The 21,951-nt window shown below is 38.1% G+C and overlaps 1 protein-coding gene across 13 annotated transcripts in view; it reads left to right on the top strand.

The window, feature by feature from the left end:
• PARD3 (par-3 family cell polarity regulator) overlaps positions 1-21,951 on the top strand; it is a 620,400-nt gene that overhangs the window by 481,309 nt on the left and 117,140 nt on the right. For 12 of the 13 annotated variants that reach the window (XM_067470360.1, XM_067470359.1, XM_060782524.2 and 9 more), the window contains one exon: positions 14,890-15,141. The exons of the other annotated variant lie outside the window; for it this stretch is intronic. In XM_067470360.1, the coding sequence (XP_067326461.1) occupies positions 14,890-15,141 (252 nt within the window). The remainder of the gene's footprint in view (positions 1-14,889; positions 15,142-21,951) is intronic. 13 annotated transcript variants of the gene reach the window in all.

The raw sequence follows: 21,951 nt of genomic DNA, 5'->3' as shown, positions 1-21,951 counted from the left end.
GCATGGGCAAACTTCCCAACCTGAGTGCTGCATGGTGGGCTAGAGCAGGGCTGGGAGGTGGACTCTCCCCAAGTCCCCTCACTGCCCTTTTCCCTTCCCTTCCAGAAAGTGAAGGAAAGACGGGAAATTTTTGGATCCCAAAGGGGTTGGCCTTGATCAGGATGGAATGGTGGATGGGAGAAAAAAAGTGTATCTATTAGACTCGTATTGCCTATTCCTGATAAAGAATCCTAGAGCTGGAAGAGACCCCCAAGAGCCATCCAGTCCAGTCCCCTGCCATGCAAGGAGGCACAATCAAACCTCTCTCGATAGCCTCTGCAGAAAAGCCTCCAGGGAAGGAGACTCCACCACAGGCAGCCAATGCCACTCTCCAACACCCCTTACTCTCAGGAAGTTCTTCCTAATCTTTTCAGTTGAATCTCTTTCCCTGCCATTTGAAACCATTGCTCCCTTGTGCCCTGATCGCTAAAGCCGTTGAAAGTCAGTTTTCCCCCTCCTCTTCCTCAATGGGACACCGTTTAAAATCTTGAAACATGGTTCTCATGTTCCCTCTTTACCTTCTCTTCTCCCAACTAAACATCCCCCAGAAGAAATGGAGAAAGGAAGAAAGGACAGAAAGGGAGGGAGGGAGAGAGGGGAAGAGAGAGGGAGGAAGAGATGGGTGGAAGGGAATAGAGGGAGGGAGAAAAGAGACAAGGAGGGAAGGACAAAAGGGTAGAAAGGAAGGAGAAAGAGGGGGAAGGAGGGAAGAAAGAGGGAAGGACGGACAAATGGGTGGAAGGAAAGGGAAGGAAGGAAAGAGAGAAGGATAGGATAGGATGGGGGGGGGGGAAGGTGCCCAAGGGGCCGCATCTGGTCCTCGGGCCAGGGTTTGCCCATACCTGATATAAATGCTGTTACAACTGGGCTTTTTTTTTTTACCTTCACCTCGTATTCTAGTGTATAGAGTTTAAAGGGAAATCAGAATATATTTCTCAACAGAAAGTGTAGAATCATATCATCAAGTAAAAGTTCATCAGTAAGAACATGAAAGAGAGTTCAGTACCTAATTCCTGGTAAGAATTGCTACCCTTTATCCCCTTGATTAAGTGATGTGTTATGGTAAGAGGCACGATAATCTATCATATGGTTTATCTTTTTAATATGTGATGATAGCAGTATGTTTGCACTGATGTTATCAAAGGATAACTGTGTTTATCATGTTAGCAACATAGCATGCAGGCTTGCCTGAAATACCTCAACTCCAGTGAATGCTTTGCAATCTGGGATTACCACTGAGTTTGTGTTTCACAAACCTGGATTAATAACCTTGAGAGGGAGCTGCAGCTGAACACATTTCTTCTGATGAGCTTATACGATTTTGCAAACATATGTAATTTGCATGTAATTTCTGGATTCTCAATATTGAGGGAAAGAGCAATCCTTTGTGATGACAGAGAAAATAAACAGAGGCAGGATTCTTCGTTTTCTAAGCCTTTCCATTAAATGCTATCTAGCTAGGTTAAAATGTCAAAGGGACAATTATTCCTGGTTTCTACACCTGCTTTGTTTCAAAGGAGAAGAAATTATCTTATATTGTCTTCAATTCTGCATTATTTTTAGCTCCATCTACATTATAGAATTATCCAGTTTGACACCACTTTAACTGGATGGTTCAATGCTCCGAAATCTTGGGATCTCTAGTTTTATGAGTCACCAGCAGTCTTTGGCAGAGAAAGCTTAAAGATCCTGTAAAACTACAACTACCTGGATCCCATGGCATTGAGCCATGGAGGTTAATGTGATGTGAAAGTGCATTAAACAGTGTAGATGCAGCCTTAGAGAAGCAAAGTTGCTTTTTCTAACAACTGTCAGTTGTTAGAATACTGCCATCAGTAGTCCTATGTCCACAGAACTTTCTCTACCAGGCAGAGCAAGATCTGATTGCTACCTGGAGTTGAATTGTTTTCTTAATTACCCAACCCAACTTGTGACAGTTTTTAATTGCCTGTAGACTATCTGATTGCAACTTCCACACTCTGGAAACAGGTTCAGTTCACAGTGAGCCACTTAACAGAAAATGGCTTCACTATGGACAGTCTAATTTTTTCACCGTTTCTCTTTGGTTTCTGCTTTGTAAGCAAATGCGTACTCATTATTTCTAGTTGATGTTTATTGGTGAGCTCTTTATTTATGTGTGTTAGTTGTAAATCTGCTTCTTTTCATTTAAGTATATTGTCATGATTACACCATTGTGTAGGCATAGGAGATAACTTAATTGCTTACTTCATGGCTGTTGTTGGTGACTAGTATCTTTGTGCTGGAATTATGATACAACATCTAAGAGTGAGTTCTAAAGGAAATTAATTTCCATTTTAACATGACCATGAAAATTATTTCAGCAAGGCCTTCAACAAAGTCCCCCATTACCTCCTTACAAACAAATTGGTTAAATGTGGGCTAGGTGATGCTACTATTAGGTTGATCTGAACCTAAAGGGTGGTCACCAATGGTTCCTCTTCATCGTGGACAAAAGTAACTACTAGAGTGCTGTAGGGTTTGGTCCTGGGCCCAGTACTGTTCAGTATCTTTATAAATGACTTGGATGAAGCTTTAGAGGGTGTGCTTATTAAGTTTGCAGATGACTCCAAATTAGGAGGAATAGCTAATACACCAGGGGAGAGGATCTAAATTCAAAATGACTTTAATAGATTAGAGAGATGGGCCAGAACACAATGAATTTCAAAAGGACAAATGTAAGATATTACACTTAAGTAGAAAAAATGGAATGCAAAAATACAGAATGTGTGATGCCTGGCTTGACAACAGTCCATATGAAAAAGATCTTGGAGTCTTTGTAGACAACAAGTCGAACATGAGCCAACAGTGTGATGCAGCAGCTCAAAAAGCCAAAAGGAGTATATCATCTGGATCAAAGGAAGTCATGATGCCTCTCTATTCCACTTTGGTCAGCTGGAATATCGTGTCCAATTCTGGGCACCACAGTTCAAAATACATATTGTCAAGCTGGAAAGTGTCCAGGGGAGGGCAACTAAAATCATCAAAGGTCTGGAGACTATGCCCTAGAAGGAGCATCTTAAAGAACTGGCCATGTTTAGCATTCAGAAGAAAGGGTTGAGAGGAGACATGATAGCCATGTATAAATATATGAAAGGGTGTCATAAGAAAGAGCGTGCAGGCTTGTTTTCCACTGCCCTTGAAACTAGGACTAGAAGCAGTGGGTTCAAATTACAGGAAAGGAGATTCCATCTGAACATTAGTGAGAACTTCATGACCATATGAGCTTCTTCAATGGTTAAACTTTCTGCCTTGGAGTGGTGGAAGCTACTTCCTTGGAGGCTTTTAAACAGAGGCTGGGTAGACATCTGTCATGGGTACTTTGTGCTTTTCCTGCATGGCAGGGGTTGTACTTGATGGCCCATGTGGTCTCTTCTAACTCTATGATTCTATGATTTCAGTAAATTTAGAAAGGTACTGTTGTGATTCCATAGTCCAGAATATTAAAACAAAAAGGGGTTCATGATGGATGGGAGTATCTTAAAAGTAAGGTATTGGAGGCACAGTTTAGAGAAGATTAAGAGGTGTTGTGATAACCATGTTTAAATATTTGTGAAGATGCCATATTGATGAAGAAAAAAGTTTGTTTTCTGCTGCTCCAGAGACTAGGGCCCTTCTACACTACCATATAATCCAGAATATCAAGGCAGCTAATCCACATTATCTGCTTTGAACTGGATTATATGAGTCTACACTGCCATATAATCCAGTTCAAATCAGATAATCTGGATTTTGTCTGGCAGTGTAGTTGGGGCCCAAGACACGGAGCAGCATATTCAAACTGCAGGAAAAGAAATTCCACTTAAACATTAAGAAGAACTTCCTGATGGTAAGAGCTCTTTGACAGTGGAACACTTTCCCCCATAGTGTGGTAATGCTTCATTCTTGGAGGTTTTTAAGCAGAGACTTGTTGGCCACCTATTGGGATGCTTTGATGATGTGTTCTTATATGGCAGAGGGTTGGAATAGATGGCCTATGGGGTCTGTTCCAACTCTATGATTCTGTGTTCTCAATTGTAGAAAGTAGTTGCAAAGTCAAGCAGTCCATGAATAGTTAACAAGCTCTATGGAATCAGAATAATAAAATTGGAGAGACATTCTAGTGCAAACCCAATTCATTTTTGCTATATCCCTGAGAGATAGGCATCTCATCTCTATTTTAAAGGCTTAAGTGAAGGGGATCCTCTTTCCAAGGCAGCTCTGACCATCAGGAAGTTCTAATCAGAATGTCCTTTCTTGCAATTTGAATCCACTGATTGATGAGCTAATAATTTGGAGGAAAAGCAGAAAACGAGCTCATTCCACTTTCCATGTGGCAATATTTTAAATATTTAACAATGGATGCCATATCACCTCTCAGTCTTCTCTAGGTTAAACACAGCCATTTCCCTAAATTGTTTGTAATAGGACTTGGTTTCCATACATTTTACCACCTCGGTTGCCCTTTAATGGGTAAAGATGGTCACCTTTCTGCTTAGCTAATATATTCGTCAACAAATGTTTACCAACATGTTTACTGCCTTCTGATAGATCATTTAAAATGATGGACCTAAGATGAATTGTGTCATGTACCAGCAGGGCATTCAGACAGTACAATAAAGATCTCATATGACTGTAACTTTGGTGAATTCATGAAAAATAAGATGATCCAATAAAATTTCATTTCAGATAGTAGGCTGTTCTTTGAAAAGTGTTTATTTCTCTTTCTTATTTGATCTTAATGGGCAGGTAACTTAATCTCAGCTTTAGTTTTTCTTTAAATCACTATTCCTTTAATGATGAGGTGCACAAGGGGAGTCAGGCTGGGTGTAATGAATATACTGTGTATAGCAGAAATGCAACCAAAAAAAAAAAAAAACACCACAGGGGTCAAAGAATAAGTGGATGTTCCATTAAGAAATCAATCAAGGCCACAATTATATAAAATTATTTTCCTCGACTCTATAATTTTAATAGTATTTTGATTGCATTGTATTTTGCTTGAAGTCTTGCAAGTATTTGGTCCATATTGATTAGAAGACAAGCAAATTAATGTAGCTTAATTTTCCATTCAATGAATTGAATAAAAACTGCCATTTTATACATTGTCACAGCCTTCTTGTGAACATTGTTTCGTGTAAAGAAAGCACTATTTGTGGTGTATCTGAAGAACCCTCCAAACAGGATTTCTAGAAAAGAGGATTTTTAGAATGCCCAAGTATATAAATCTATATGAGTGACTACCGGAAAGAGGAAAATAATGGATTATTACTATGAAAAAAAGTATTTATTTAGCCATGCACAAAATTATATTAAAATAGGAGGAATGGCCAAGGTTACACTAAATCATGCCCCCCAAAAGAGTACTTATTATACTCTCCCTGGAGCTTACTAGGGTTGGTGTCACCCAGTGCAGTCACTCACGGTGTCATCCATTGACCTTTTCCTGTATCAGACCATACAACAACATTGTAGTCAGAAAATGTGTCAAAATCAACAACTATGAAAAAGCATCAGAAGCAAAAACTACAGTGCATGTTTATAGTATGTTCAGATAAATGAAACCACATGATTTGAAGTATCGTTGGAATTGGGTAATAATGACAACTCCGATCAGAGTGCATGAACTCCAGAAGCTTCAAAAGGTAAATTAGCATAGAGTTTTAGCTTTGTAGATTTATTGGTATAGCACATTTAAGGTAGGGTTATGAAAAATATTTTTGTAGTTATATCTATCTGCAGGTGTGTGTGTGTTAACATTGCTGCTGAAAAAACGCACAATGTCAGTCATTGTGGTGTCACCTCTCTGATGTCACATGGTTCATCCCTTTGGTGACAACACTGAGCAACACATTACAGATAATATACTTATATTGTAGATGTTACAGTAGAGTCTTGCTTATCCAACCTTCACTTATCTAACATTCTGTATTATACCTCACAGTATGCCTTCTGCCTGAATCCACATCTGTTTCTCTAAGTAGCAACACCCAGTGGGCCTCTGGGCTCATGCAATGTTTTTGTGCTAAATTCGTAAATACAGTAATTACTATATATACTATATAATGTTATCGTGTATTGAATGGCGTTTTCTGTCGATTGGTTGTAAAACATGTTTTGGTGCTTAATTTTAAAGTCATAATGTAATTTGACATTTAATAAGCTTTTCTTTAATCCCTCCTTATTATCCAACACTTTCATTTATCCAATGTTCTGCTGGCCCATTTATGTTGGAGAAGCGAGACTCTACAGTACGTCCAAATTCTTTTGGTTGTGATAAATTCCAGACATGAGCATTAAGGAATCTTTTCTTTATTTCATGTTAGCTTCATCTTCAGAATTCTGAAGAAATCTCAAATCAAAATCTGCTTCCACAAGTGATAAATCCTTGAAGGTTGAATTTCATAATAATTTGATCATAACATGAAAGAAGCATAAAAGAGACAGGTTGTTTTTCTGTGGGTTAAACTCAATTGTTAAGTTTCCAATGAGAATCAGCCAAATGTATTAGTGGAATTTAACTGACAGTGTTGATTAACCAAGTTGATTCAATAAGCCAACTCTAAGTGGAACTTAGTGCATTTAGGCCCTTATCACAATATGTACAACTTACAATGAGTGCTTATGACATACATGAATCATATTCAAGACAGTACTCTGTTTGGTTCCTACTAACAGAGGAAAGAAACCACATCCTCCAGGTAGTAATATATTGTGGTTTGAATGCTACAAAATTGTGACATTACAGAAACAGAATTGTTTCCTTAAGGGAAAATGTCTTGATCCCATGCAACAAATGGGCAACCACTAAACATTTATTGCACTGCAAAATTGATTTTCTGGAAAAACCCTAAAGATGAGATTTGAGAGTTGCAGGAGCTTATGTTTCAAAAATTTATAATCTCTGCTTATGGCATTACCTCCAGGGATTGCTAAACTTTGTAAAGACTGTGGTCAGTTCTGTGGGTAACAATATTAACAGCTCCAGGCATTATTTGTAGAAGTTAAAAATGGTAAGTATGCACTTAAAACATTCCCTTCCCATTCCCAAAGCAGTTATCTTCAGAATTAACTGCCATTTTTGCCTGGTCATCAAAGCAATTATATTGATGTCTTTGCAAATTTAGTCATTGGGCACAAGTACTAAAATGGAAATGGAAGCTGTCCATCACAACTTTCAAACCAGAAGGGGGAGCTCCCCCCACTAGTTTGTCCTTACATTACTACACTATGTTACAAAAAAAAATATATCCCAAAATTCTTCTGAGTGGAATATCTGTATAGCTCACAGAGTTGAAAATAATGACCTGAGATAAGATGTTCTGTTCACTTTCTACATACAGATTCTTCCACTGTAAATATGGCATCCAGACTATATTCGAAGCATGACATTTAAGACACTTGACTCTGAACTGAAAAGTGTTATAAGAAAAGGTCCTCCGTTGCTAAGGCAAGAAATGTTGAGTGAGATTTTAAGAGTGATAAATCTCAGGGCTGCTGCTTGAAGCTAACACTACAGACAAATTACTTATTAAAGCTTCCAGTTCTGTGCTTGCCTACACAGCACAGTTGAGTTTTTTTTTCAAGTAAAAGTGACATTTGCTCACCTATGTAAATTTAAAAAGACAACTATAAGGTAAGGGGGAGGGAGGAAACGACATTATTATTTATTTATCATATCAGAAGCGAACTGAGGGTACCATTGTAATGTATTTAAAATACACAATTTTTAAAAACTTGGCATTATATTATGTGTGGAGCCCCTGGTGGCACAGTGGGTTAAAGCACTGAGCTGCTAAACTTGTTGACCAAAAGGTCGCAGGTCCGAATCCGGGGAGCAGTGTGAGTTCTGCTGTCAGCCACAGCTTCTGCCAAACTAGCAATTCGAAAACATGCAAATGTAAGTAGATCAATAGGTACCACTCTGATGGCAAGGTAATGGCATTCCATGTAGTCATGCTGGCCACATGACCTTGGAGGTGTCTACAGACAACACCGGCTCTTCAGCTCAGAAATGGAGATGAGCACCAACCCCCCAGAGTCGGACACGACTGGACTTAATGTCAGGGGAAAACCTTTATTATACGAAGTGTCCTTTGACCAGTAGCTGGCCGCTTGGATTGCCTCTGATGTTTCTATAAGAAGGTGCATGTGGCAGGGCTCAGACTGCATTGTAATAGGTGGTCTGTGGTTTGCTCTTCTCCACACTTGCATGTCATGGACTCTACTTTGTGGTTCCATTTCTTAAGGTTGGCTCTGCATCTCATGGTGCCAGAGCGCAGTCTGTTCATCACCTTTCAAGTTGCCCATCCTTCTGTGTGCCAGGAGGAAGTCTCTCATCCGTGTCTGGTGCCGACTTGCAGGGAAACATGATTTTTGGATTTAATGAAACTTGAAAGAGATGAGGTAGAGGGCAAATACAAAGTGTGTGTCTTTTCAGGGAAAAATTCTTGGACAATCCTCCCTGTTGATGTTAGTAGTAGGTTTCAGGTTAAATTAGGAAGTGTTATAGAATACAGGCATGGAAGGCAAGTTGTGTGGTGTTCTAGGGTTCTGCACATTTAAATATATATGCATTTGTACATAGATGTGCATGCACACCATTATAAATAGATAAGACATCCTAATTAAAATAACCTATTGATATCTTGTCCTTGGGGATGTGGTCATTGGATGAGGGTAATTCTCCATATTGTCTGTTCTCCCTAGGGGTACAAGAGCCTATGCCTCTTAGAGATAATACAGCCTTTCTTCATCTTCCTTTAGTGCCATTAAAACTACAAGCCTTTTGCTGTAAAAAGTATACTAATGAATAGAAATGTTACAACAAGAACAGAAGTCTTGTGTTTTCCCTTCATCATGCATCATCCATTTTAATTAGAAGAAAGGGTAGTGAGCACAGTGACAAGAGTGTGGAATTAAAATCATTAATTGATGTCAAGCTGAAGAGAGGCTGCTAACATGAATTTAGTGACAGCAGGAAGGAAATTAACCTTATTACTTTATTTAGAGCATTAGTTTGTTTAATATTTTTGCCTATGCAAATCCAAAGTGCTTTATTTATGACAATAGCAAAGAATAAATAATTCATTAATATGTGAGTATTCGTTATTTTGGAGCAATGAGTCTTACAAGGCACACATACCTTTGTGAGCTTAGCTTTTTTACTTTCCGAGTTCTTTACACATTCTATATGAAAAAGGTCATAGCCCTGCAGTATGTGCTAAGAAAACCGTCTGATAGAGAAATGCACTAGATGATATTTTCATTTACTTTAAAATAGACAATAATGGAGTAGAGAATGAAATGTCTTTCTTCCAATTTTACATAAAGTGTTGATGGGTAAAACTGTTCATTTCAGCATTGAAAGTTTGGTCAAATAAGAGCTAAAGCTGAATGGCACACTAACCCGCTCTTGAAAGGAAGACAGCACCATCCTTTCAGATAATGTGTGACCCAAGAGGTCATGATAAAAGAATAGTGGGAGTGTTGTCTTCCAGGAAAGGCCATCTGGAGCTATTAAAATATCAGATGGAGTCAGGCTTTCAACAGTAGGATGCCCTCCTGGTGTATTTCCAAAATTCCCAAGGTGGCCATAATATTTTTATTGGGGGAGCCACACTTTGGTTTTTCTGAGCAAAATATTTTCATGGCTCTTGTAGGCTAGTCAAAGAGACTTCAGCGTTAATCCTATTGTTTATAAATACACATTGGTGTTTTGCCAAATGATATTTTTAATTGTCATTTTCCGAATACAATTGAAAATAGAATGGCTGTTCACATCACAATACAATTTTGTGAATAGATTATCCAATTTACTGGTCATGGAAAAGGCAAAGATGTTGTGTTATTAGTTGACTTCTCTGTCATATCTTTTGCTTTCCAATTATCATCAAACTTTCAGAATGATATAACTGACAACATGAAGTGATGTAGAGTTTCAGATTTATTCCAAATTATTATTCCACTGGCTGCAACATAGCAATTTAGTTAATAGCGAATTAACTGGTGTATTTCTCCCACATTCCCCATGTTGGAGTAACAGAATAATTTTTTAAGGGAGAGACAACGTTGCATGTATTTTTCACAATATCTTGAACTAGGACTGGAAAAGTTACTATTTTAAAATCCTGGAAAGATAGTGCTATTGCTGAGCTAGATGACCTGGTGGTTTATTAGGAATTGTAGAAAATCATTCTAGTCTGCAGTCTTGATGAACATAATGATTTTGCCCCTATCAAAGGATGTTTCTAAGAAATAAAATGCATACTTTGAGCATCAGTGGCAAAACCTGCATAATTGAAAAATAAAATCACATTGAAATATATTTTAATCAAGGTGGAAAATTGCACAAATTTAGTACATTCCCTAAATAAATGCATACATGAGAAAAAATGCAAAATAAGGCTTGCATTGGAAAATTCACTGGATATTGTGGAACAAATTGCAACTTGATATGAAACTAGGAAAAAAACACACGTGGAATTCAAAGAAGCTGAATTAAATTAAAACTGGGTGATTTTCTATCCCTACTTTTTCTATCCTCTGTTCTTATGCATCTCCATTGAGGTTTGGGAAGTAGCATTTGCTCTTGACCTGCCATCCTTAACAAGCCATGTCTTGCTATGTTACAGTTACACTTAGTATGCACAATTGTGCCTAGCTGACTCCACTTTGCAGAATAATCCCACTGAATTTGATAGACATGTAGAAGGAAAAAGGCCAGAATGAAAACTAGGCAGATAAACAACATCAGTTGGATTTAGCAAGAGTTGATGGAGCAGAGGGGCAGCAATTCATTTTGTATAGTTGCATATTTATCAGATTCTGTTGTAATCAACATTTGAGTTTCTGGAAATTTACTAAACTACTTCAAGGAGTAGATCAGGAATGGAAGATACATTTTATATGAACCTCTGAGGCCATCTTTTTTTTAAAAATGTGGTTGTCTTTGAAATCTAGCACAGGATTATCTTTTTGGACTGAATGGCTTTCCAGTGTCTAAAGCAGTGGTGTTCCAAAGTTTGTTATTTCCATTGCTTTAACTATAACTGGGAATGAAGTTGAGGCTTTCTCCATGCAAGCAGTACTCTGTACCAATGGGCTGTGACCTCTCACTGACTACCCCAGTGCAAGTTTCCCAGGTAGCATACAGATCTGAGAGAATGCTGGGTGTGTTTTAGGCTGTTTGTGCTTTGTGAGCATGACAGAGTCCCAATGTACCTGAAGAATATTCTTGGTATACAACACAGGATATGCCCCAGAATAATTTTAACATTTTTCTGCAAACAGGAAAAAAAGACATTTCCATATGGAAGAAAGTTCAAAATCATCATAACATAGGAAAGCTTTGGGTGAAATGCTTGTTGTTTTTCCTCCCAATTTAAATTGAATACATGATCTACTGTCCAATGTTTATTGCTTCAGAAATAAAGCAATCAGTATATTGATGTGGTTCTCAACCTGTGGGTCCCCAGATGTTTTGGTCTCCAACTCCCATAAATCCTAACAGCTGGTAACCTGGCTGGGATTTCTGGGAGTTGTAGGCCAAAATACCTGGGGACCCACAGATAGAGAACCACTGGTGTAAAGGGTCTTTTATTGAAGATTTACCATAAACTGTTCTGTTGTTGTTGTTGTTGTTGTTGTTGTTGTTGTTGTTGTTATATTTATTTATATTCTGCTTTATCTCCCCAAAGGGGACTCAAAGTGGCTAATATGATTGGGTTATTATTGGTTAAACTGATACAGCAGGCCACAGCTTTCGTAAGGGAACCATGACTAACCTGCAACCTCTACATGTTAGGTAGGGTTGGTTGGAAACTGTTTCCTGTTGGAATATATTGGCAGCCCTGTGACTATTTTACCCAAAGCAACCATTGCTAAATTACTTGTTGAAGAGGAATATACAAGCTCAGCTCCCCACTGGAATGTCCACAAGAGCCTGGATGCCCTCCTGCACCAGGCGTGTGAGTATTCCTCCATAGCCTCTACCAAAAGGACTTTCCCAGGCAGTTTTCATACTCTCAATATGGCTGGTCTTCTGTTTTCATATGGCTCTTCTGGCAACCTTCAGAAAAAGCATACTACAACCAATTAAACAGAAAACCAAATTCTATTAGTACATAAAACAATACAATTCTAGCCTAGAAGAAGGAATCCTAGGAAATGTAAACAGTATACTTAATCAAGGACTCGCCATGGTCAGCATGCAGATTCCTTCCCAGACTCTGTGAAAGAGTGACCAGCTAGAACCCAATGCTCTCTTCTGCTGAGGTGAGTGGTAGTGATAGGTTTAGTTTCTGGCTAGCTAGTCTGCTTGTGTACCAAGGCAGATGGGTACAAAAAAGAGGTGGCAATTCTGTGGATTTCAAAGGACTGCAACTTGCAGAAACCCTGCCCAGCATGCTGGAAATTGCATTTCAACCACATCTGGAGGGGTGTATTATTCATATCCCTGAATTAAGTGTTTTTATTACAGCAAAAACAAATGAACAGTGGAACAGAGTTGAACTCAACCAGTAAACCCATCAAATCCTTTTTGCACAATGTGAGTCCAGAGTTTTGTAGCTGAAAACACTTAAACATACTATTTATTTTAATGTTTAAGAAAGTGGCAATTATCTATAATCAAAAGGACAGCAGATTGTGAATTCGCAACATGTGTCCACTATTTTTTTTCTTAGTCAAAGTAATAGGCATTAGCAAACTGGCAAGGACAGGCAGCTGCTATTGGGCAATGGGTCACATTGGCCCCTGAGATGAATTTGGGGACATGCGGTGAGACAGCTAAACTTCTGGAAAAAATGTTTTGCACCCAGATTTCCTCTGTATAGCATTAGGTTTGTGTGTGTGTGTGTGTGGGGGGGGGGGGGGGGGGAGTCTTATTTGTTTTTGTTTTTTTAAAAAAGATACAACTCAAAGTTGCTTAATGGATGCACATTCTCAACTCTGGAGAAAAGGGATGTGGGGATTGTAGAACATGATGAAAAAGACCTCTGGGAATCTGAAGAGTTGGCATCAATTACAATAAGCAGGAGCTTCCTATATTGCCATATGAAGCTCCCTGGAAAATGTACCTGAATGGGCACCACAATTCAGAAAGAATATTGACAAATTGGAATGTGTCCAGAAAAAGGTGACTAAAATGGTAAAAGCCAATCACTACAAGGAGCAGCATAGGGAGCTGGATATGTTTAGCGTGGAGAGGAGAAAAATTCAAGGGATCATGCTAGCCATGCTTAAATATTTGAATGGATGTCATATTGAAGATGGAGCAGGTTTGGTGTCTGCTTCTCTAGAGACTAGGACACAACATGTGGACTCTTCCAACTCAGTGATTCTATGCCATATCCACACATCACTTTAGTGGTTGATATCACCATGCTCATCTTAAATATGAATCTAAAAATAGAATCAATTGCAGACAGAAGTGGAATTTCCAGTATTTCTAGTCATAATACCATCTTCTGTATCAAATATAATTGAAATCACATTAATATATCAGCATTACACAGTTGGAAGGACAATAGTGGCAGCATTGGGTAGAGATTCTATTTTGTTATTAATTAGAATTAATACTCAAAAAGTCAATGAATGGGCAAAAATCTATTTTCAGTGAGACAGTTTAAACTTTTCTATTGATTAAATAAATCCAGGTTTTATCCTTTTGATTTCTTTATTGAAACCATAAAGGAAATATCTAAAAGACATAAAACAATCTGCAAATAGATGAAGGTCAAAGGTTTACCAAGTATATGATAAAAGCTTTATCATGTGCTTTTAATGTTTAAAGGGTACAGCGATGTGAAAACATTATAATCCAAACAACAGTGATTCATAATTCCCCTTTGGAAAAGTCTTCACATCTTTGTGAATCATGACGGATAACAAGGAATACTGCCTGATAGTAAACATGCAATTTCTGGTTATTTGAGAAAGCCGAGTTCCTATTCAAACTGAGGGATTTCTTTTGCTGAAATGAGAGGAGAATACTATTTTAAGATTTTCTAGTTTGGAGATTATCTTCTGTGTGTGTTAGCTCCATATCCTGACTCCACTCTCATTGCCTAATGTTCAAGCGGGCCCATTATAATATCAGAATGATCACATGCAAATGATAATGCATGTCACTGAGAAAGAACCAATTGCCTATGTCAACATTTCAACAGACTAAGTGAAAGCCACCCACTGCATGTCTATCAGCCTCCTCTCAGTAGATTCAAATCAAGAGAAAATTTCATGAGAACCACCACTGCTTTGAGTATCCCTTTGAGCAGTTAAATCAGGAAATCCCAAATAGATGGCCCCCAACAAGGGTCTGCCTCCAGTGGCAAGTCAAGAATGGGCAACTTGGAAGTTCCTGAAGAGACTCACAATGGTGTTGGGAGACCAAAAGACAACCTGGCTAAATGGCACGACCTAGAAGAATCCTCCATCTTGTGCGACTGGAGCAGAAGAAACAACTCAGCACCTGTATGCTTGCCCACAGTTCCCTGCCTCATGCACAGAAGAATACTGTTTGACGCTACAGAGAATGCAACCGCTGTTGCTCATTTTTGGTCTAAAATTATTTAGCCACTTGTGTTCCCAGTTTTATACTTGTATCAGTTTTATACTTGTTTATTTGTGCAATGCTTTTGACATGAAATAAATAAAAACAGATTAAGTGAGGATTTCTCTTCATTTAACAAAGAGAATAAGGAATTGTATTCCAGAATTGCCCCCTCTCAGTATCTCAAGTATTTCCGTTTATCATTTAGTGATTAAAATATATACTTATGAACACAAATGTGTTTGTATCCTGTTTTTTTTCCAAATGTACATTATTTTAGCCCCTTTTCTCATTTCCAGAATTCAAGCCAAGACTCGAGAATTTCGTGAGAGGCAAGCTCGGGAACGGGACTATGCTGAGATCCATGATTTAAACAGGACTTTTGGATGTGATGCTGATTCATTGTATGCTGGGATTCCTTCATATCATTCCCCCACAAATAGTGGTACAATGAATAATCGACCACAGAGCCCAAGGGAAGGACCAACAGGCGAAGCACTATATGCCCAAGTAAAGAAAGCCCGCAATTCAAAGTCTTCACCTGCAGACAGGTAGGCACCAGACTTCAGTCGATATTCTCCTTTCAGTGTCTGTTTTGTAGTCTCTCCTTCTCTCTGTGTGGCGGGGGAGGCAAGTGAGGTGACTGTTCATCAACTGTAAAGCCAGAACTGCATTTTATTAATGGCTTTTTAAAAGCCTTTGTAGAGAGAGAAAAAAATATTGAATTCACACAAATCACGTCATAATGGAATGAGCAGTGCAATCTTTTCAGAGGATTCCAACCCAATTCATCATCTTCTTGGTAATGCTTTTGGACCCAAATTGCACTGTTTAGGGTAATTCACATTAAAGTCACTCTTGGAACAGCCTCTACAAGTTCAATTATTGGCATACATTTGTTGTATCGGTGGTGAAATCTTTTGGTTTTCTGGGTCTGTTGTCTGAAGAAAAACTGCAAGGTTTTGGGGTCCAAAATCCTTCCATTCGCTATTTCTTGACTACAATAAATGGATCATGATCACCCCATTAATTCACACCAATGTTTAAAATAAAAGAAGAGAAGGGAAGAAATCATTTAAAGTTTGAAGTTTTGGATATGACACCATGAGCCATACCACCTAGGCTTTCCAAACTGATTCCAATTCTTTAAAATTCTTATGTGGTAGCATTGCACCTGGAACAAAGAGAAAGAAAGCACAATTAGGCATAAGTTAAAATTCAATAAAAAAGAGTGGAATAAAGCAGTGTAATGTCATTAGAGCATATAAAGATTGTGGATTTACTAAAGAGTGGAAAACCTGTAAACCTCAAGATATTTTTCACTCCATCCTCATATATCTTCTGGGGCTCATATACTGTCCAGGTCCAACCCTTTGCAACTCCAGTTGAAACAAACATGGGAAGCTTTAGCTGCCTGGAAACAAACATGGGCATCTTTAGCTACCTGGAAGCCATTTCCCACCATATTTGTATTTGCCATGGGTCACACTTGCATTTCCAGGTGAAATCAAATGAGCTAAGAAGAGAAGATAAACTCTACTTTTAAAACTCAGTATCAGGAAGATTTTGTTTTAAAGCCCGTCAATCCCTGGAGAGTTCTAGAGACACAATTATTAATCCTTTCTCCTCCAAAATGGGATGATGCACTCAATGGGAGAATTCAAAAACTGCTTTGATTCCTAATCCTGGAAAAGAATAGACATTCTAAGAAAGGCCTCTATGCTTAATGTTCATGGACAGTTCCTTCCATGTATAGTAGATAATGGGAACCACTGATTTTACCGCATTATATATATTTATAGAGGTTAAAAAGATAACAATGTTTATCTGTTTAATAGGAAAGGGAGAGGAAATCTACTCGCACCTTTAAGACTAAAGATGTAGGTTACTCTAAGGCAGTGGTTCTCAACCTGTGGGTCCCCAGATGTTTTGGCCTTCAAATCCCAGAAATCCTAACAACTGGTAAGCTAGTCAGGATTTCTGGAAGTTCTAGGCCAAAACACCTGGGGACCCACAGGTTGAGAACCACTGCTCTAAGGGAAAGTGGTTGGCCCAAGGAGACTTTCATGATTCAGTGGAGACTTGAAACTTGATTTGCTGTCCCAGTCCAACACTTTAACAATTATTCTCCAAATAAAGTAGCTTCATTGTTTTGAAGACCAGCTCAATATCTGGCTTTGAGTGCAATCTAGTCTGAGAAGGGAACATGTTTTTTTTCCTTACTAATTTCTTCCAAATAGCTGTTGGAATATTACTCTAAATATTCCCATAAGCAGAACTTGCCTGGCAGTACTTAGTGCTGTTGTTGTTTTTCTCTGAACCAGCACTGCCCTGCCTTTTTGCTTATCATTTGATGCCACAGAAATAACAAATAGCACTCCATTCCCTGAAGGGCATCTTGCACAATTTAATTTATAATGCAGTTATTGTGTTGGCACAGTGTGTTGGAGCCTAGATGGAATGCCAAGAAGAATTTGACACTCGGACCAAAGGTTGTTTTGAAAGTTTGCATCTGAACAAAACAATTAGAGAGACCTGTCTAGTCTACAAGTATGCAACTGTTGAAAAATCTTTTTGAAGCTCTCAAGATGGTTACTGTGCCTATGTGTGAAGAAGGAACAAAGATTTGTCTTAGATGCATTATATTAAATCTGAAAACATAGATTGTTAGGGCCATAGAAGATTGCATAAGTTTCACTGCAGAGATGATGGTTGGGTGGTCTTAACTTTGTGTCAGTCCTCACTGTCCATAGTGTATCACTTTACATGTTCTTACAGATCTTAATGGGAGTTTGTTAATGTATGGGCGATGGATTCAGTTGTAATGGGCAATGAATTTCCTCCATCTACTTCAGCCATTAACAGCTGTACACAGTTTCAGCTGAGTCTCCCAAGCTTCTTTTCTAGGTTACATACCTTGATGATAATAATGTGGTGAGATGTCTAAACCGTTTTCTGAGAATTGACAGCATCCAAGACCATTCTTTCAAACTCACTCCTCTTACAACCACTAGATTCAACAGCAGATGCATAACTGAATTTTAGGGGAAGACTGTAAAGAAGCCCTTTTAAAATGTATTGGCTTTATGCTGATTTTAAAGGGGATTTCATGCTTACCACTTAAATTTGAGGCAATATTTGCCAGTGAAATCCTTGCGTTCAAGGAGCAGTCATATAAGAAACTTCCACATATTTTAGTCCCACTGCTCAATTTTGATGGTACAGAAAAAGAAGGGCACACAATCTGTGATGGATTCTGACCCAGAACACTGCTCCTGAATCCTTATTAGCAATCTATATAAGTGTGTGTGCATACGCGTATATGTGTGTACTGTATTTGAAGGCACACAATAGCAACAATATGTATAAAATCATGCTGCCAGATGTGAATTTCTTTTCTCAGACACTTGGTATGATGTATTCTGCAGTTTGCCCTAATGTTGCAAACAATAATGGGCTTCTATTTTTGAAATAGATGAAAAACACAAATACACTATTTATCAAACCTGCTCTTTTTCCCTGGATGAAGGATACACATGTTAAAGTAGGTTTGTATGGTTTTTGGTCTTTTTTTTAGCTGGAAGATTCTTGGTTTATTTAGATTGCTTTTCTGTGCAGGATTAGAGATTTCTGGGCAAAGTAAACTGGGAATAAGCTCAGCTTCCAGAAGTTTCTTTTGCCAAGACAGAAACAATCCGTCCAACTTCAATACCCGGTTTTGTATCCAAGCTGAGGCACAAAATAAGGCAATAAAATCAGTGGTCAAAAAGAAGTCATGATAATGTGTCGGCTCTTTTGTTAGATGCCTGTGGGTTTTGTTAGAATTGTGTTGCGTTCCTGGCTGCCTTGTACCCCAATTATTTTAATCCCTATAAAGTAAATTTTTGCAGAACGGGACCAAATGTTCAACTGGTTATTGGAAAAATTAAAGTAAGTTTCTTTCTCTGGGGGATGGGGTGTTTTGTCCAAATGTTTCTCATTAAATCTATTTATCCGTTGTTTACAAATGACTGATATTATGCAGTTTCCTGAGGCTTCATGAATGGTCATTTTGACCTTAATCCTATGTAATGTGACATTTCATATGTTGTTGTTTAAGCAAACAAAGCTCCCTAACTGGTTACTTCTTACTATGAGGCATTAAATGGCAAAAGAGAAAGGAAGAAAAATACCTAGATGGGGTTTTTAATTGGTTGATTTTCCTCTGCCATGCCAAATGGTGACTGGGGGATTGCATTCCTGTAGCAAAGGCTTTTAGCCAAGCTAAGAGTTCTGTTGCTGGTATGTTTTACATCATATGGAAGAAAACACAAACCATGGATCAATAATGGCTGTATTTTTCATTTTAGACAGGAATGGCACCATGTGTGTGAGTGGGAGAGAGAGAGAGGTGTGTGTGTGTGTACTATGTGTGTGCATACACACAGAGCTTACCATTTAGAGAAAGAACCCCATGAAAAGACAGCTGCTGATGGGCATTTACTGGCTGTCGCTATGCCATCACATCCCACCAAGAGTGCATTGTCCTCACATATAATTGAAACGAAATGGGCACTGTGCCTCCATAAACCTAAATAGCTTCAAAATAGTAGGCTAGAATCCCCCAACTTGCTCTGGACACTTTAATGGAACTATAAATACCATAATCATATGCTTTTTTGCATTCATTTTGCCATTAAAAGGCAGTGTCTCCATCAAAAAAAGAAAAAGGAAAACTCTGAACGGATTCCTTTTTCAAAGTGAAATCAGATTGTATCAGATAAATGTTTGGCTGAAGAAATTTTTGTTAAGACAGATGGAAGGAGGAGGAAAAATTGTGTTTATTTAAAGAGGAATATAATTTTTACAATACTGATAGGCTGTCATGTTATTTTACTGCTAACTTTTATTTATCTAGCAATACGTACCTCAACGTAATTTCTGAAAAGTGGTGAAATATGCTTCAATATAATTTAGAAACATATAGTTACAGAATGATATAAAAATCACTTTCTGTAATATACCCAGTCATTAGACTTGCGAAGAATTATATAGCAATGTCAGGGTAAATATTTCTATGAAAATGAAAAGCAAGACACTTTATTATGATATCAGTGTCATTATTTATAATATTAGTTGTGTAAATGATCATTGATGTAGCCCACATTACATATAAATATAAGCATTTGCCAAATTTAAAATATCTGGAGGAGTTACGGAGTTATTACTCCGTATAACACTTTCTGTAAAAGTTTATTTCTTACTCTGTAAAACTGAGAGTTTTATTTCTTACTCTCTAAAACTGTTCCTATGGAAGTAGACCTCAAGAAAGGCTATGGTAAAGTGAAAGGTCAAAGTTTTACTATAGCTCCACTATGCAATGCATTCTGGGCTGAATTGCTTTGGTTAAAGCCAACAAGGGTATTCACTTTTATTCTTTGCTGTGTGGTAACACATAGGTCCCGAAATGGAGAAGCTTGCTTATGTTGAGTCGCACCTCGTTCTGTAAGTTAGTCCCATTGAGCACACTTTTAATGGTTATGCTGGAAAAGAGTGTGTTTCCACTCAGCATAATGTTGTGTGAGGTTGTTATATGTTGCATGTGCCTCCGGGCGTCTACAGCCAACACAAGCACTTAGGGCTTCAGAGATCGTTAGTCTGTGTAAACCTTTTTCTTGACTGTGACCTGACTCTCTTTGCTTTCACAAAATATTGTAAAGTGAAAGGCCTCCGGGACAAATCACCTTCTGCCCCACCTAAAACAAAGTTTCATTTGAAAATGCTCTCTTGTGCTTAAATAGTTGGTGGGTACCGTTAAGATAGACGGTTCAGTTCTAGGACTTGAATGTGTAACACGAAAGCCTGGGGGATGTCCTTTGACTGCATGTGATTATATAAACGAACCTCAAGCTTTGACATTTCCCATTTCACAAATTAAGCCCTGCCAGATACCTGACATGTTGCCTCTCCAATTTCTCTGAGAAATTTCAGTTCTGTATGGTGCTGAAGAAATAAGTCTATTTCCAGTACATGTCACCTTGGTATGTATTCAGTCATAACTCTGCTATCTATCTATCTAGCTAGCTAGCTATTTAAAATCTGTATGAAAATTCATATTTAAATACTTATTTCAGAACATACTTATACTTCAATACTGATTTTTCTGCCAACATCACCTCAAGAAACTAGTCGTCCCTGGCCACGACTACCAACATTTTCCTGCCCCAGGAGTTCAACCTTATGTATAAGTCAAGGGCAGATTTGGGTCCAAAAGTAGGGATTTTTTATGACCTGTGGATTCATAACATTCTGTGGAGAAGGGGACCTCAGGAGGCCAGCCATACCTGGGTGCCGCCACCACCATTTTCCACCTAAGCATTCAATACGGCCAGAAACAGCATTGCAATGAGGACAATAAAGGGATTCTGTACTTCTTTTAGGGCCTCCCAGGACAACCTAAGCCTCCCCTTTCACCACTGTACTCAGAAAAAGGAATAGCTCCATTTTTAAGAGTTCAGGTATACCTTTGGTTTTTTGGGGTGGGTTTTCAACTAAAATTTCTAGACTTATATGGAAATATATAATATAGCCCTGAAATGTGAATTTTAATTCATGATTAACATGACTAGATCCTGAATGCATTTTACTGTTTCTAAAAGGCATATACTCAAAGATTGGAATGATAAACATTCACCTTCTGTCATTCAGCACTGTGGCTTTAGCTAGTCATGAACATTTATAGATGTCAACTTCAAGAAAGTATGTTTTTCAAAATAAAGTCAGCTAATATCTACGTGACCAGTTCCATATTCTGTCCTTTTTTCGCTTTCTTTTCTTTATTTATAATTATAATTTTAACATCCAATGAAAAAGAATTCTACTCTTTGTAATAAAAAAGCTTTGGAAATGCCTGACCTCATTCAGTATAAATGAGATTCTGTTCCCATCATTTTTATATTCACCTGAGCACCTAATGTTGCTTGAGAGCAACACATAATATAGTGCAATTGGAATGAGACAAATAATTTCTGAGTTCAGATGGTCTTTTGTAAATGGTCTTGAATGCTTCTCTAGAGTGTAATATCTATTGAGAAATCGTCATTTTGAGCATGTACCCCTTTTACTGGAAAAATGGCATTCAAGAAATTCATTGTGTGGATTTTTTTTGTCTTCACATTTTATTCTTTTTATGTTGCCTGTCAATCTAATTTTGAAATTTGTCACGATGACATGCAGGACCTCAGGCACACCTAAATGAATTCTCTGGATTGTGGCCATTGCTGGAAGGTTTAGTGCCCATCTGTATTTGCCTTCTAAAATGCAAAAAGGGTGGAATGGTGGAGAGACAGACAGGTCTTCAATTTTAATAGGTATTTTAATAA

This window comes from Anolis sagrei, chromosome 6, assembly GCF_037176765.1.
Source record: "Anolis sagrei isolate rAnoSag1 chromosome 6, rAnoSag1.mat, whole genome shotgun sequence".
NCBI lineage: Eukaryota > Metazoa > Chordata > Lepidosauria > Squamata > Dactyloidae > Anolis > Anolis sagrei.
This window is presented reverse-complemented; position numbering and strand designations above follow the sequence as displayed.